This window comes from Athene cunicularia (assembly GCF_003259725.1).
Source record: "Athene cunicularia isolate RWA chromosome 10 unlocalized genomic scaffold, athCun1 chr10_part1, whole genome shotgun sequence".
In the NCBI taxonomy this organism is placed as follows: Eukaryota; Metazoa; Chordata; class Aves; order Strigiformes; family Strigidae; genus Athene; species Athene cunicularia.
In genome coordinates, this window is record NW_020799112.1 from 6,162,254 (window position 1) to 6,177,759 (window position 15,506).

Genomic DNA, 15,506 nt, shown 5'->3' on the forward strand with positions numbered 1-15,506 from the left:
TTTCATGATATGGTCTTTCTTACTGATTTTTATATTTCCTAATTGTTGGATTTACAAAAAAACTGAGTTATGTGAGGAGGCTGGCACAAAAGGGAAACATTAGTGAGCCAATGTTAAGGAAGCAGAGCAGTGTTTGCTTGTGTGTGTTTTCATGTGAATATAATCCTTTCTTTGTTACATTATGCAGTTGCTGTCACCCATATGGAGGCCCATCATGATGGTGCCACCTTCAGTCTCACCCCCTTATTTCCTTAAATCCCCCATTACAGACAGCGTGCCATTCCTATCTTCCCAGGTCATACTCCCAAGATTGCTGACATACATATTGCAGTTCCTCTGTTCATTCTCAATTTATTTCCATCACTCTTAAATCTCTTTAAAATCTTTAGGCAAGTGTCCAGCCTTTCAGATTGCATCATGGTGCTTTCTAAATCTGTTTATTCATTTAGTTTCTTTTCTCCAAAGGATTAATCAACCTGCTAACATTCTAGTTTCATTACCTGCATTCTTTTCTTTGCTCCTTTTCTGTACTTTGGCAACTCATGCTTGTGTTTCTGTATCTCAGCAATCTCATACAGTAAAAGAACTCTCCCAGTGCTATCTGCAAAGCTTCTTTAATCTTTTACACATTTTCTAACTATTTAATTATAGTATGTGGCTAAGGTAACTGTAGTAAGAAGCCTGATGCCCTCTTCCAGCCACCAATCTGTCCATTCCATGGAATTTCTCTACACAACTCTAATTCTAGAGCACAATTTCTTAATTGCAGTGTATTTGTGGAGATGGGAAGGCTGCCACAGTGCCATCTTTTCCATACAAGACCTTATTGCCAATGCTTCATAAGTACTACTTACTCATTTTTGTAGGTTTGAGGATAGCAGAGTATCTTCAATACTGTACGAAAGAAAATATTGTTTATGGGATTTGCCTTGTTATGAAATCTATTAATGTAAACAAATATTGCCACCTGACTTGGATTCTTTCTTGTTGTACAGGTTATAATGGGGATTCTCTTGCCTCCCACCATCCTTTTCCTAGAGTTTCGGAGTTACGATGATTATTCTTACCAGACATCAAGAGAAAATGAGGAAGGCAGAGAGAAGGAGGAGGAAAATGTGGTCAGTAATGGAGATTCTTAGGAAGTTCTAATATCTCAAGAGTGCTCAGTTTTCTGACTTCTCTGATTATGTTGTAGGTCACTCAGGTTAAAATCTGAACTGCTTCTGTGGGCTAAGAATCAGTGAAGAGTTCTGGGAGTGTATAGGCTGGATTCTCAGGGCTTGTAAATTATCTGTGTAGTTGCATGGATTTACGAAATTTGTATTTTTGTATTTTTAAAAAGAGTTCTGTTGTTCAGAGGAAGCATTGTGTAGTTAACAGTTGGCTGGGGCTGTAGTTCAGGAAAAGCTACTATTTTTACTATTGAATATTGATAAAAACTGACAACTTTGCTCTTCCAGGATGCAAATGTGGATGGAGGCTCCCGAAAAGGAGATGAAGAGAATGGAAATAAAAAACAAAAGAGCCTTCCAATTGGAACAAAGATCTATGAATTCTATAATGCACCGATTGTCAAATTTTGGTTCTACACAGTAAGTCATGATGATTAAACTGATCATTTTTCTCACACTTGTGAAACTTCAAGGATTACAGTGTAAAAATAATAACCAAGTAATAAATAAATAAATACATAGTGCTGACTTTCATGGAATCTGATGAATAAAGCACTCTCTTTATTTAGAGAAAAATGCATAGACAGTGAAACAGAATGAATATCTGAAGCTTATTCTGTCAGCCTCTAAAGCTCCTACACACTTTGAAGGAGGCCCTGTCTGGCTAATCATGTGCCTAACTCAGTGCAAGCTCCCCAGTCCAGTCACTCAATCTGAACTAGGCTGCATTCTCTTGCATTCTAAAAGCTCTGGCTTTTGTTCTGCCTTGAAACACACTTTAGGACCCAAGAAGTAACACCATAGTATCAGTGCTTGCCATTTGCTCTGTTGCAGTTAGGCTTAGATGGGCACAACCTAGATGGAAGCAGAGATCGTAGTCTGCAAAAACGTAACAGGTACTTTTCTCTTACTTAAATAATTAGAACCAATCTAAAGATTTATTTTTTTTTTACAAGAATCTGATTTTCTTTTTAGTGCATCAAGAATTCTCTGGTGCTAAACTCTGTTTTAATAGGAAGAAAAAGTATTCATGCTACTGCTCATAAATTTTGTGTGTGCCCTGTAAAAGATACTGGGTTTTTTTTATTCAAAGTTAGGACTTACAATACTTAGTATGTCATAATATTATATAGGTCTTTAATTTTAGCACATTATAATCACAAAACACTATGCTGATCTCTTTCTGCTGCCTGTATTAATAATTTAAAAGCAGAATTCCAATTTAATTTCAAAGAAAAGTATTCAACATGGTTTCACAGTGTAAAGAAATTACATTTTAGTAGATTAAAAAAGCCCCAGGCACAAAGGGCCTGATTTAGAGTGCTTTGGAATTGTTGTTTTGCTTCTTTCAACAAATGAGATAATTCAGCTGCCTGGATCATATGTTCCACAGCGTCTGTCATTCCTTCAGTTGTTGGAGGCCTGTGGCCTCTGCCAGTGGGCATGGCAGCTATAGGAAGGGCTTTGCAGCAGGCTCACTTAATTCAGAGAAAAAAATGTTTTTTCTTGTGCAAGTAAGGATCTTCAACACCCAAATCTTTCACACATCCTCAAATTTCTGTGTTCATACATGTTTGTATGAATGTCACAACTAGGGCGGGCTTCACCTTTATGAATTATGCAGGCCCCTCAGCTAAGATGATTTTACTGCCTTCTGTTTGGTGTTTCTTCTCTGACATGGCGATGCAGCCTCCTGTACTCCTACCAAATTTGGCTTCAGCGAGAAACGTGTTCCTGAGACTAGGGGCTGCTTAAAGTAACCAAAATATCTGCAAACGTACTGTTCATGCAGATGGGTTTAAGTAAGAGGTACAGGAAGAGGTGTTGTAGAGACTGATATATGAAGTCTGTATGCCTCTGGCTGCACATAAAGAATATATTCGGCCTAGGTGGCCTCAACCACATTACTACAGGGTGGAGAAAAGCAACTGACTGGTGTGGCTCTTTATTTCCCCTGCCGCTCCAGGCAGGTGCTGCTCACATCCTTGCCTTCAGTTCTGCTTTAGATCTGTTTTGAGATGGTGAGTAAACATTTCACACTGGACATTTCATTCTTTAGAAAACTCCATTTTCTCCCTGGAAAATCTTTTGGTTTATTACTGCTTTGTTTCTCTTTTTTCTGTAAAGCCATTGGATTCATTTTGGGTTCTTAACTCTGAACTTCCAATATCTCTGAAGTTTTTAGTTTGGTTGGTCACCAGGGACTGCTGTGAGGCATAGGGACAGCAGCATCACCAGTTTGACATTTACACCAGTAGTTATAGAAAATCGAATGATAGCTCTATTGACTTACACTAATAGTCCAGAACTTCCTAATGGAAATTAGTTGAGACTGAATTTGTCTTTTTCTCTGTGGCAGTCATCTCAAGTAATTGAGTACTGCCTAACTGTGGAAGGATCCGGGGATTCATGACCTAAAGTCCATAATTTTTTTTTAGATATCGTACCTTGGTTACTTGATGCTATTTAATTATATCATCTTGGTGCGGATGGAACGGTGGCCATCAGTCCAGGAATGGATTGTCATCTCTTACATTGTGACGTTGGCTTTAGAGAAAGTAAGAGAGGTAAAGTCTGATCATACCAACATCTCATAATCCTTAAAATGAGGCTCGCCCTTAGAGGTAAGAACGGCATGGACTTGTGTAGAGGGTTGAGAAGCCATACATGAGAGAGGAGATTCTCATATCCACAGCGTCCTAAAATACTCATCACTGTAGAGAGTTTCATTTATAACCCATTCCCATGCGTTAAAACTCTTATTGATCAAAAAGATCAGGCAAAAATGCCCTGAGGTCAGTAGTCAGAATGAATGCTGTCAATCTCCTATGTGTATTTCCAAGGAAAGTCAGGGCCATAACCCATGAAGGAAGCCTCAGAAGGTACTGTATTTTTATTAGTGATGCAGTCTTTGATGGGAACTGCAGGCAGAGAGATGTTTTGGGGAATTAACCAGAAGTACTATCTGACTGATCTCATTACTTTTCTATAAGGAAGACAGCATAAAAGCTTCTACTGTATTCACATGCTGTAGTATGGTTTGCACTTAGCCTATCCTTCTCTGATTCACAATTCCCACATCTCATACTTACTGTATTTGGAGATAAATATGGATGCCAAGTCAGTAAGCAGCTTCCCTGCTTTAAATGTTATTGATTAAAACCTTCAACAAAAAAAGGATTAATAAAGCCAAAATAGAAACAAACATGAAAAGGGGGTCCAGAGGAGGGCCCCGAAAATAATCAGAGGGCTGTGAAACAGCTGTGCTGTGAAGAAAGGCTGAGAGAGTTGAGGTTGTTCAGCCTAGAGAAAAGAAGGCTCCAGGGAGACCTTCTAGTGGCCTTTCAATATGTAAAGGGGGCTTATAAAAAAGAGACTTTTTACCAAGGCCTGTGGTGACAGGACAAGGGACAACCATTTTAAACTGAAAGAATGTAGGATTTGATTGGATATAAGGGAAAAATTATTTCCTGTGAGGTGGTGAGGCCCTGGCACAGGTTGCCCAGAGGAGCTGTGGCTGCCCCCTCCCTGGCAGGGTTCAAGGCCAGGTTGGACGGGCTTTGGGCAACCTGGGCTAGTGGAAGGTGTCCCTGCCCGGGGCAGGGGGGTGGGACTGGATGATCGTTAAGGTCCCTTCACCACAAACCATTCTATATTTCTATAAAAAGGAAATTTTGCCTGCTAGGAACTAAAAATATTGCTGCTTGAGACAAATTTTGCTGGCAGTGAAGGGAGTCGCAGACACCTATTGAATATGACAAGGCTGACCTTTTTTCATGACTATTATTTCAAAAACATAACTTGGAGTGTTTTCTAATGATTTCTTTTTTGGGTTTTGTTGTGGTTTGTTGTTTGTTGTTGGTTGGTTTTTTTTTTCAGATTCTGATGTCAGAGCCTGGCAAGCTGAGCCAAAAAATAAAAGTTTGGCTCCAGGAATACTGGAATATTACTGACCTGGTGGCTATTTCAGTATTTATGATAGGAGCAATTCTTCGCCTTCAGAACCAACCTTACATGGGTTATGGAAGAGTGATTTACTGCGTAGATATAATTTTCTGGTACATTAGAGTACTAGATATCTTTGGCGTGAACAAATATCTGGGACCTTACGTCATGATGATTGGAAAGATGGTTAGTGCCTACATTGATGTTAATTATGTATTTCAGAACTTCATAGGAAACTAAATTCAGTTCTTATTTTTAAAAAAAGTTTTCCATCTGAGTAGGACTCTCGTAAAGGCTGTGAAAAAGTTGCCGTGTGAATTTCACACACATATGAGGTACAGTACTCTTGCAGATAATTGCTTGATTCAAGAGGGAATCTTTTTTCTTTTGTTGTCTTTTTTTTTTTTAAACAAGCCTGAGGAAACTTGTTCACTTTGCCTGCCTTCTGCCTCCCAAAGCAATAGCAATAATAAATTGCTGATACACCAAGATCATCCACAAAACCATCAGTTGTGGACAGGAGATGATACAGCACTGATTGTATCATTTCTTTGCAACCACAGAAAGGCTCTGTGCTGAATGCAGAGCATAGTGCACTTGATGCAAAAGAAAACGGGAATAGCAAAGATTTTAGCATTTTAAATGTATTTAAATATAAATCTAGTTTTCCTTTAAATGACTGTTTCTACTGCATTTTTATGTCTGCTTAATTCATGTGCATTAGTTAAAGAATAATATCAAGAAAATTATCCAGGGGAATGTGTTTGTTCTCTTGATACTTTCTTGTTTAATGCATGATGGCAAACAGACACACTGGTGCCTCTGTACTACGTGGTGATGATAAGAGCCTCTGTATGGTCTCTCTGTGCAGATGATTGACATGCTCTACTTTGTGGTCATCATGCTTGTGGTTCTGATGAGTTTTGGAGTAGCCCGCCAAGCTATCCTGCACCCAGACGAGGAGCCTTCTTGGAGACTAGCTCGCAACATCTTCTATATGCCCTACTGGATGATCTATGGAGAGGTGTTCGCAGACCAGATAGACCGTAAGAGTAGAATTCATAGTAAGAGTCTGTTTCCTGTTTCTGAGGCAGATGATCCGATCCAAATTAATGATTGTTTTTAATTTGGAGATAGTGTTTTGTCTTTATATCATTGTTGTTGTTTTCTTGTGACAGACTCCAGAGACTGAACAATTTCCTGTTCCCCACCTGCATGTCCCGTCTCTCAGTTTATATTCAAAGTCAGTTATCATTGAGAGTGGTACAGTCTGGAATACTCTCCTGTCCAAGGATATAACAATACTAAGTGTGCTGTTTACTTGGAGGCATCAACAGAGATCATTCTGAAACTTTCTTTTGAACCGATATTTTACTAATAGTTCCAGCAGAAGAAGAAAAAATAAATTACCTTGCACAGGAGACAAAACCACACATATTCTTTCACCTTCAACTCACCACAGGATCCATGAGCTAATACATTTTTACTCCCACTGATACATCTATCTACTTTCCAGAAATGTTTCCGTTTCATGAGTCACTCATGTTCTTTTCTACACCTGTGAAAAAACAAAACAAAAAAGGAAAATTCTGCTTGATTAGCTTTGAGTGTGGAAATAGCCTTTTTTATAGAAAAGCTGCAAAGTTTAAAAAAATAACTGTCAGTATTTTAGAGGAGATAGAAATATTATTTCTGGCTTTGTGTTAATAATTGAAATTTGTACAGACAGTCGAACATGCAGCTGGTCTCCTCCAGTATGTATCAAATAGTTTGCACTTTATCTAAAATAATATAAGCTACTATCTCAGCATTGTGTATGTGTTATTTCAGCCATCTGCAGATATTGACAAGTAGTAAAGTGGAAAACTGAAGAAACTGTGAGGTCTAAGTTCAAAATCCATAAAGATCCATCATCATGAGAAACCTTTATACCAAATGTCATTAAAGTGTACTCTAATTGCTTAGAAGGGAATAAAATGTTATTAGTCTGTTTCTGAACAAGAGCTATGTTGCAAAGATCTGCAAGAGAATCATGTTGCAAAGATCATATAGTCTTTGTTTTCCTTATGAATGCTTGTCTTGTTAACGTAAGTTATGATACACTAAATTACTGTTGACATATAAAAGGTCAAGCCAGTTATTATTGTCTGATATTGCAGTTTCAGTTCCCATGTGAGCCAGGATAAGCTCAGGATCTCTCAGATGGGTTAACTGTCCCATGGGGAAGAACAGACTGTAACAGCATATCCCTTGCCTTTGTGGCTCATAACATGCATTCAAATTCTATTTCACTTTGAACAAAGAATGCTTGCCAATGTAGACAGTGTGATTTCTTTATAAATCAAAACTCACACCTTACCAACAATACTGATCTCTTTAGTGTTAAGTGGCGTCCCTGACTTCTCTCATGCTTCTAGTCATCTCTCAATTATATACTCAGCATCCTTTGCATTAGAAATCTTTCTTCAGCAGTGCAAAAGATTTTGGGGATAAAAGGTTCAGGCTTTCCAGTTACACAAGTTCAATCCAGCTACTTGCTCCACTGACCTTCCCAGGTCAAAAGCTTTGCTGTGTCAGTAGCTTAAACATAAGCTAACGTGGAAATGTGTGGTTTTGTTGTTGTTCTGATATTGAAATAAAAGTGGTGTCACTACGCAAGGAGTTCTACGGTATAACTAGACTGCATTCCAATTATTCTGTAAATTTCTTATGTCTAGAAGTCTGTGGACTGACTTCTGAAGATCTTTTTGCTTTCAGTAAGATATTCTCACTCTGACCTTTCCATGGTTCTCTAAACACACCACAAAACCAACCTTGGAAGTTGTTGGGGAGTGATTGCTATGGGCAGTCTAACCTGACTCTGTGTCAAGTGCTTATGGGTAGTTTTGCCAAGGATCGTGAGTGTAAACAATTTATGTAAAAAGTATTGCATCTGTAAGTAGGTAGTTGGACTTCTATCAGCAGCTTCACTGATGACAGGATGTCACCTAAAGATGAAGATTGCAAATCACAGAATTGCTGAGGTTGGAAGCCAACTTTGGAGATCATCTAGTCGAACTTCCCTGCTCAAAGCAGGGTAAATTAAGCAGGTTGCTCAGGGGCTGTCCAGTCAGGTTTTTATATCCTGATGGATGAAGACTGTGCAATCTCTAGAGACAACCTGTTTTTAAATAGAATTTCCTATATTTGTATCTGCCCACTGCCTCTTCTTTCACTGGATACCACTGGGAAGAGTCTGGCTCTGTCTTCTTTACTCCCACCCACCCTCAGGTATTTATAACACTGGTAAAATCTCCCTTGACCCTTCTCCAGGCTAAATTATCCCAGCTCTCTCAGCCTTGCCTCATTTGTCAGATGCTCCAATCCCCTTAATCTTTGTGGCCCTTTACAGTATGTCCATGTCTGATATCTATGGGGGAGCCCAGAACTAGACACACAAGTCCAGATGTGGTTTCACAGAGCTGAGTAGAGGTGAGTAATTACCTCCCTCAACTTGCTGGTAACACTTTTCCTAATGCAACCCAGGATGCTTTTGTCTGGTTCACTCCATTTAGATGTCCACGAGCAAGAAGTTACTAGTGGCATCTAGTACTCAACAGCAATGTATTCTTAAACAATAGAGAAGCCTGGCTGAGTTTCTTTCAACAGTGTAATTTTTCTTACAATTTAGGGGGTGGCAAGCAATATCTATACTGGTAGTCAAAATGGGCATTAATGATATTGTACACTGTAATAACATTAATATCATGACTATTAACAGAAACATAACTATTCAATAGAAACAGCTGGCAGACTCAAAGTCAGGGTGGTTCTTAAAAAAAAAAAAGATAAAGGAGGAAATGTTTCCATAATAGCTAAAAGAATGATTTTGTGTGATAATTTTGAGTTGTTCTGTGTTCATGGTGACCGCTGGTTTTGTTTACTTGCCTGAAATATCATGTATATTTAAATGATCATCTGCCAGAAGCATTTTGTGATTTATTATTAATATCGTGAATTCACTGCCATATGTGACATTTGGGGAAAACAACATGAAAAGGAAATTGCAGAATGCAATGCATTTTTAATAAAGACATTGTTTCTAAGCATATGTCTCTACTGTTCTGACATTTCAGCTGCTTATCTTTTCTTGGCAGCAAAACTGTATTTTCAATCATCTTTTAAATTTTCTTTTTCAATATTATTCTATTGTTTTCTTTCTTTCTCTCCCTGCCTCCTTTCCTATTCTGTTCCTTTGGAATGCTGTTCAGTCTATGCCATGGAAATTAATCGTAAGTCTCTGTGGAGAGCTGATTATCTCATTTAGTTGGATATGTTCATTAATCTTCTTCTTCACTAGATACTGACATTTTAATTATTGGGCTCATCCAATATTCAGGTGTGAATCTTGTTTTTCTACTGTAATAGTTTCACTGAAAAGAAGCAGAGGAAAAATATTTCATTTTAATATAGATGCAGATCAGAAGTTTTAATTGAGCTTATGTGGTTGCTATGACTTGTTTCTAGTACATTTTCAGTAAAATAATCTTGTAAAATTATGATGCATGAGTGTCATGTTTTAGCTAATTCCCTTGGATTACCTAGATACAATGTTAGTGTTTCTTTGGCAGTACTTTCATTGGTCCATGTGAATAATATTATGATTTGCTTGAACTTCCTGTTACACATTTCTTATGATGAACAGCAAAAATGTGGGTCTGATGTCTGAAAAGCAAGTAAAGTATATGTTACTCATCATCGTCTAAATATCTCTTTCAGTCCATAGTAAATAATACTAGTCTGTTTTCAAATAACTTCAAGTATTTTTCAGGTGAGGTTGAAGCATTGGGTTTTTTGCAAAACTCATTGTCAGACTTAGTATTTACTAAGATTTCAGCTCAAGAACCTGTGGTTGATAAACACTTTACCTGCTACTAAATGGTTCCAAAAGTTAGCCTTGTATTTGAAATCGGATACACTGGCACTGCACTTAAAGACAGAACAAACTTTCTGCATTTACTCAACTCCAAGGCAGCTCTTACCCAAGACAGCCTATGTTTTCTTAGGATTACTTCAGGCAATTATTTTATATCAGTTTGATCAATATTCTAAGTTTTTGTCTCATTCTCACCAGTCTATTTTGCTGTTACTAATATAATTTTCATTTTATAATTTTATCTCTGGTTTAAAATCTAAAAATTTAGAATTATTGTGAACAAATAAGGGAAACTGAAATTGGCCCAAAAGTGGGGCAGGGCCACCTGCTGGTATCATTAACAGCCCCAGACAGGGCAAGTGGTAGTCTAGGTTCCATCCAGGGAATCCACTCAGGGGCAAAAGGAGGCAAGGCCAGAGTTAGAAGAGGGTTTATCCAGGGGACAAACACAGGTCTAAGGTCCATCCAGGAGGCAGGGCTGAGACCTGCACACCTGACATAGCTCAGGCAGGGACAGGTATAATAGGTGTAGGTGTAGATACCAGGTGAAGCTGGTCAGGATCATTAAGGCCTCTTCAGCACACTCAGGACCCTGATAAATTTTTAATTGATGCTTAGCAGTCTGGGACCACTAAGTAATCCTTTAATATCTTTGGCAAGTTATGCACACAGGTTTGGTTGGAGAATTTTATTTAATTTCACTATTAATATGTATGTATGTCTGCACATTAAGATCTTGTCCTAGACTATTACTATGAGAAAAAGATCTATATGAATTTGAAAAGAAAGCCAGACTGTACAGTAAACTTGGAGTTGCTTCTCCGTTCACTATTATGGAAAATTATTTTTGTATGCTGTAGTTAGAAGCAAAGTTCAAAGTAGAAATTACACATGCTTGCTACTGGAAATAAACTGCAAAATTTGTCTAGCTTGGCAAAGTTTATGCATGTGTCATCATTAAATAAATGTGAATAGTGTCTTTTAAGTATTGGGCAATTTGTGAAAAATACCTTTCCTGGTCTTTTTTCAGCTCCTTGTGGGGACAATCTTTACGATGACGATGGTAAACGTCTCCCTCCATGTATACCAGGGGCCTGGCTCACTCCTGCTATTATGGCCTGTTACCTCTTGGTAGCAAATATCCTGTTGGTAAACCTGCTAATTGCTGTCTTCAAGTATGTAAATAATCATGCACTATCTTTAGTTTCTTATTGCTGAGACAAAGTTTCTGTGAGAGCCTGTCAACTGATTTTGCAAGGGTTTGGATTTGCACTCGATCTAATTACTCAGTGAACATGACTGGCCAATATTTGCAATCGTGTATACACTGGGAAAGAGTGGAGGAAAGGTTGCTTTGAGTATGCCACCAATTGCAGTAAAGCATATGAGAGAATCTGGCTACTTCCAATTACCATTTAGTGGATAGTGATAGGCCTCAAGATTGCTCTGGAAATATGAAAAACAGAATCCCTGAAACCTGCTACATACCTGATGGAAGACCATGTAAACATTAGCAAGCATGATTCTGTGATAGAACTGCATAATGAAAATCTGAACATCAAAAGCAGGAGGCATTTCCACTATCACTACATTCTCTGGATTATTTTTCTTTTTTCTTATTGTTTTGCTTTTCATTTAGAAAAAGAAATTAGGGCCTTGCACAGTTATATGACCCCAAAAAGGAGTCTATATTGTCTTGAACCAAGAGAAAGGATGGCTACAGGTTGCCAAGATCTCTGGCCAGTCCAAGCAATGTGCACTATGCACATTCTTAATGTTATTTCACAAATCTATATTTAGACTTCCCTAGAGTAAAACCAAACAAATTTCTGCTGCTTGTTCTTTCTACCCACAGTTATGTTGCATGCTTTTCCTGTCATGACCTAGGAATAAAAAAAAAGAACAAAAAAAAAATATTTAAATATCTACTTGCTAGTAAGACTTTTTGAACACACCACCTGAGAAAAGCAGGTGATCCATTTTTGATGCCCATAAACATGTAGTGTTGGAGGGCTTGTTGGCATAGATAGCTTGTGTCACAACCACAAAAATAGTTCATCGTGTGCCCAGAATTCTACAGCTCACAAAGCCTGTCTTTCATTTGATGTATGTAGCTTAAAAGGTCATGAATTTTAAAGTGCTCCAATGCCAGTCAAATCGCTAGGGGGAAGGGGAAGAATCTTACAATGGTAGCTATTATTGGCTGAAGGACCAAGGAATCAGCAGTTTGGGAAGTAGGTCATTGCTGTTAACTCCTGCCATCCCAGCATGGTTGCAAGAGGATGAGATCTAGCTAGGGAATTCCTGCAATGCAGGAGACACTGAATGAAGGCAGATTGTTATTTTTCATTGGTAAATAATGTTGTGCATATGTAGCCAAAAGAAACCAAAAGCTATGTGTACCCAAGAATGCTCTGGTTTCAACGAGATGTTTTAACTGGTTTTGTGAATGTCGATATTCCAAAGCACAGAGGATTAGGAAGGAAGTGGACAGAAAATATAAAAAAGGAAGTGCCAATATCATCAGCATTATCCAAGTGGAGCGAGCTGAGCACACTGTAAAATAGCTTGAAAAGCTTTATCTAAGACAGAACATCAAGTCTGCTTTCTCTTAGTTGCTATTTCATAACCTTGACTATTGTTATCTCTGGATTGGATACTATCACACTCCTTTCTATCCCCTGAATTACAAAATAAAACATCTTTATAACACACCTTATTTTGGTGTAGAAATAATGAGGCTGTGGCTTCCAAGAACAAATTCCTTTAGAAGAATATGCACAATGTTTCTGAGTCAGAAGTTTGAGTGAATAGAGTTTGAATTTAGGACATTTGGTGAAAACTTGAAAAGTCTTCTATGTAGGTCAAGCTGATTAGCATATTAAAGGCAACTATGTGAAGCTTCTGGGTTTAGCATACAAAATAACTTTCATGGATTTAATACTTTCTGTAATATCAAATACTGGCATGTGTTAAAAGACATACTTAACAACCAAGCCTCAAAATACCAATTATGTGATTTGTAAATTCTGTGAGTTTCTTTTCACTAACACGTAAAGGACTTTATACAGTAGGTGCACATAGTCTAAGAGGGGGACTGTTCTGGGTGGTGCATAAGGGATGCAGAGCACCTTCTGCTTTGCTACCCTCAAAAGGAGTAGTGAAATCATGAGTTCAAGTTAATCACCAGCTCAGCAACTTCAGCAGCATCAACGAAGAGCTGAACTAAGCAAGTCATGTAGCCTCATGTTTTTATTTAGCTGCTACTTTTCTCTGTATAGGACTTGCTCAATTGAAGTAAACTTAGGGGCCTAAGAGAAACTATACCTGTGTTCCCTTTCAGCAATACCTTCTTTGAAGTAAAATCAATATCCAACCAAGTCTGGAAGTTCCAGCGATACCAGCTGATCATGACATTCCATGACAGACCTGTCCTCCCACCACCAATGATTATCTTCAGCCATATCTACATAATCATCAGGCTAATCTGCTGTCGCTGCAAGAAGGGTGAAGGAGACCAGGATGAGCGTGACAAGGGACTGAGTATGCAAGAAATCTCTAAACTGCTCTCTTTGCACCATATTAGCAGAAAGCAGAAGCTTTTCCAATGCTGAACTATTTCGTTCACATTGATGGTCAAGTGTATTTGCAGAAGACAGTATGGAACAAAATTTATATCAAGTTAACAGCTCCTGAGCTCTGTGGGCTCCTGAGAATATGCAATGCTGTGCTGCTAATGAAGACTTTCTTAACATGCTTTCTTAAAACAGTGGGATGGTATCTACTTAATCCAGTTTTACCTAGTGAAATGCATATGCTGCAGAAGGCAAATAGGAAATGGGGATGAAGGGATCACAGTTTCAAATGTAATCTGTAATGCTCTGTGATTGTGAGCAATCTGTGTCTAAGAGTATCCCCACTTGCATTCCTCTATGGTAGGGATGTATTTGTCATTTCACAGGGGAACTGAGGATTTTTCTCCTAACACACCCTGTAATTGTTGATTACTATTTTCATTGTATGCCTCATTGAAACAATCAGATGCTCACAAATATCCCTATATTTCTACATTTCACATGAAACATTATTTTGTTAGTAATTATATTTCTGCATAATATGTTTCTGAGTTAAAAAAGGATAAAAAAAAGGAAAAAAGTAGTGCTACAGGCTTGGTGAGGAGTGGCTGGAGAGCTGCCAGTCAGACAGGGACCTGGGGGTGTTGATTGACAGCCGGATGAACAGGAGCCAGCAGTGTGCCCAGGTGGCCAAGAAGGCCAATGGCATCCTGGCTTGTGTCAGCAATAGCGTGGCCAGCAGGGACAGGGAAGGGATCTGACCCCTGTACTCGGCGCTGGTGAGACCGCACCTCGATTCCTGTGTTTAGTTTTGGGCCCCTCGCTACAAAAAGGCCATTGAATGACTCAAGTGTGTCCAGAGAAGGACAACAAAGCTGGTGCAGGGTGTAGAGCACAGGTCTGCTGGGGAGAGGCTGAGGGAACTGGGTTTAGTCTGGAGAACAGGAGGCTGAGGGGAAACCTCATCACCCTCTACAGCTCCCTGAAAGGAGGGTGCAGAGAGGGGGGATGAGTCTCTTTAACCAAGTAACAAGCGATAGGACAAGAGGGAATGGCCTCAAGTTGTGCCAGGGAAGGTTTAGACTGGATATTAGGAATCATTTCTTTCCAGAAGGGGTTATTGGGTGTTGGAATGGGCTGCCCAGGGAGGTGGTGGAGTCCCTATCCCTGGAGGGGTTTAAGAGTCGGGTCGACTTAGCACTGAGGGACATGGTGTAGTTGGGAACTGTCAGTGTGAGGTTCATGGTTGGACTGGATGATCTTCAGGATCTTTTCCAATCTTGATGATTCTGTGATTCTGAAGTAAATGTAACACTCCCTCCAAATACAAAGAGACAAATTCAAATAAAGGATTAACTGTTCCCAAGAGCTTGGATTTTCCTTACATGATTATAAATTTTTGAAGCTCTTATCCAAAGAATGTCTGGGAAGCAATCTGTTGTATTAGATTTTCTGTTGCCTATAACTGGCATCCTTTTAAGAACAATATTTAATGAAGGAACAAACTGGCAGAGCATGCCTTAGTCTTTTTCCTGTAAAATCTAGTGAGATTGTTCAACATGTAGCACTGCTTTTAAAAAGTGCAGAGGGCATTGAGAAAACAGTGGATGGTCATAAAAGCAGATGATCACTGTCCTGCATGACATCCTTGAAGCACTCAGTGGATAAGGAACTGGCTGGATGGTCACACTCAAAGAGTTGTGGTCAATGGCTCAATGTCCAAGTGGAGAGCAGTGACAGGTGCCCCTCCTCAGGGGTTGGTGTTCGGACCGGCGCTGTTTAACATCTTTTCTGGGGACATGGACAGTGGGATCGAGGCACCCTCACCAAGTTCAACAATGACACCGAGCTGTGTGGTGGGGTTACATGCTGGAGGGAAGGGATGTGCCATCCAGAGGG

The 15,506-nt window shown here is 39.1% G+C and overlaps 1 protein-coding gene across 10 annotated transcripts in view; it reads left to right on the forward strand.

The window, feature by feature from the left end:
* Positions 1 to 15,506, forward strand: part of TRPM1 (transient receptor potential cation channel subfamily M member 1) — a 109,750-nt gene that overhangs the window by 87,703 nt on the left and 6,541 nt on the right. For 3 of the 10 annotated variants that reach the window (XM_026855686.1, XM_026855678.1, XM_026855681.1), the window contains 8 exons: positions 996 to 1,118; positions 1,461 to 1,592; positions 3,611 to 3,739; positions 5,052 to 5,303; positions 5,989 to 6,181; positions 9,368 to 9,388; positions 11,063 to 11,207; positions 13,376 to 13,575. In XM_026855686.1, the coding sequence (XP_026711487.1) occupies positions 996 to 1,118; positions 1,461 to 1,592; positions 3,611 to 3,739; positions 5,052 to 5,303; positions 5,989 to 6,181; positions 9,368 to 9,388; positions 11,063 to 11,207; positions 13,376 to 13,575 (1,195 nt within the window). The remainder of the gene's footprint in view (positions 1 to 995; positions 1,119 to 1,460; positions 1,593 to 3,610; positions 3,740 to 5,051; positions 5,304 to 5,988; positions 6,182 to 9,367; positions 9,389 to 11,062; positions 11,208 to 13,375; positions 13,576 to 15,506) is intronic. The other 7 variants (XM_026855679.1, XM_026855683.1, XM_026855680.1 and 4 more) reach the window with 4 other exon arrangements.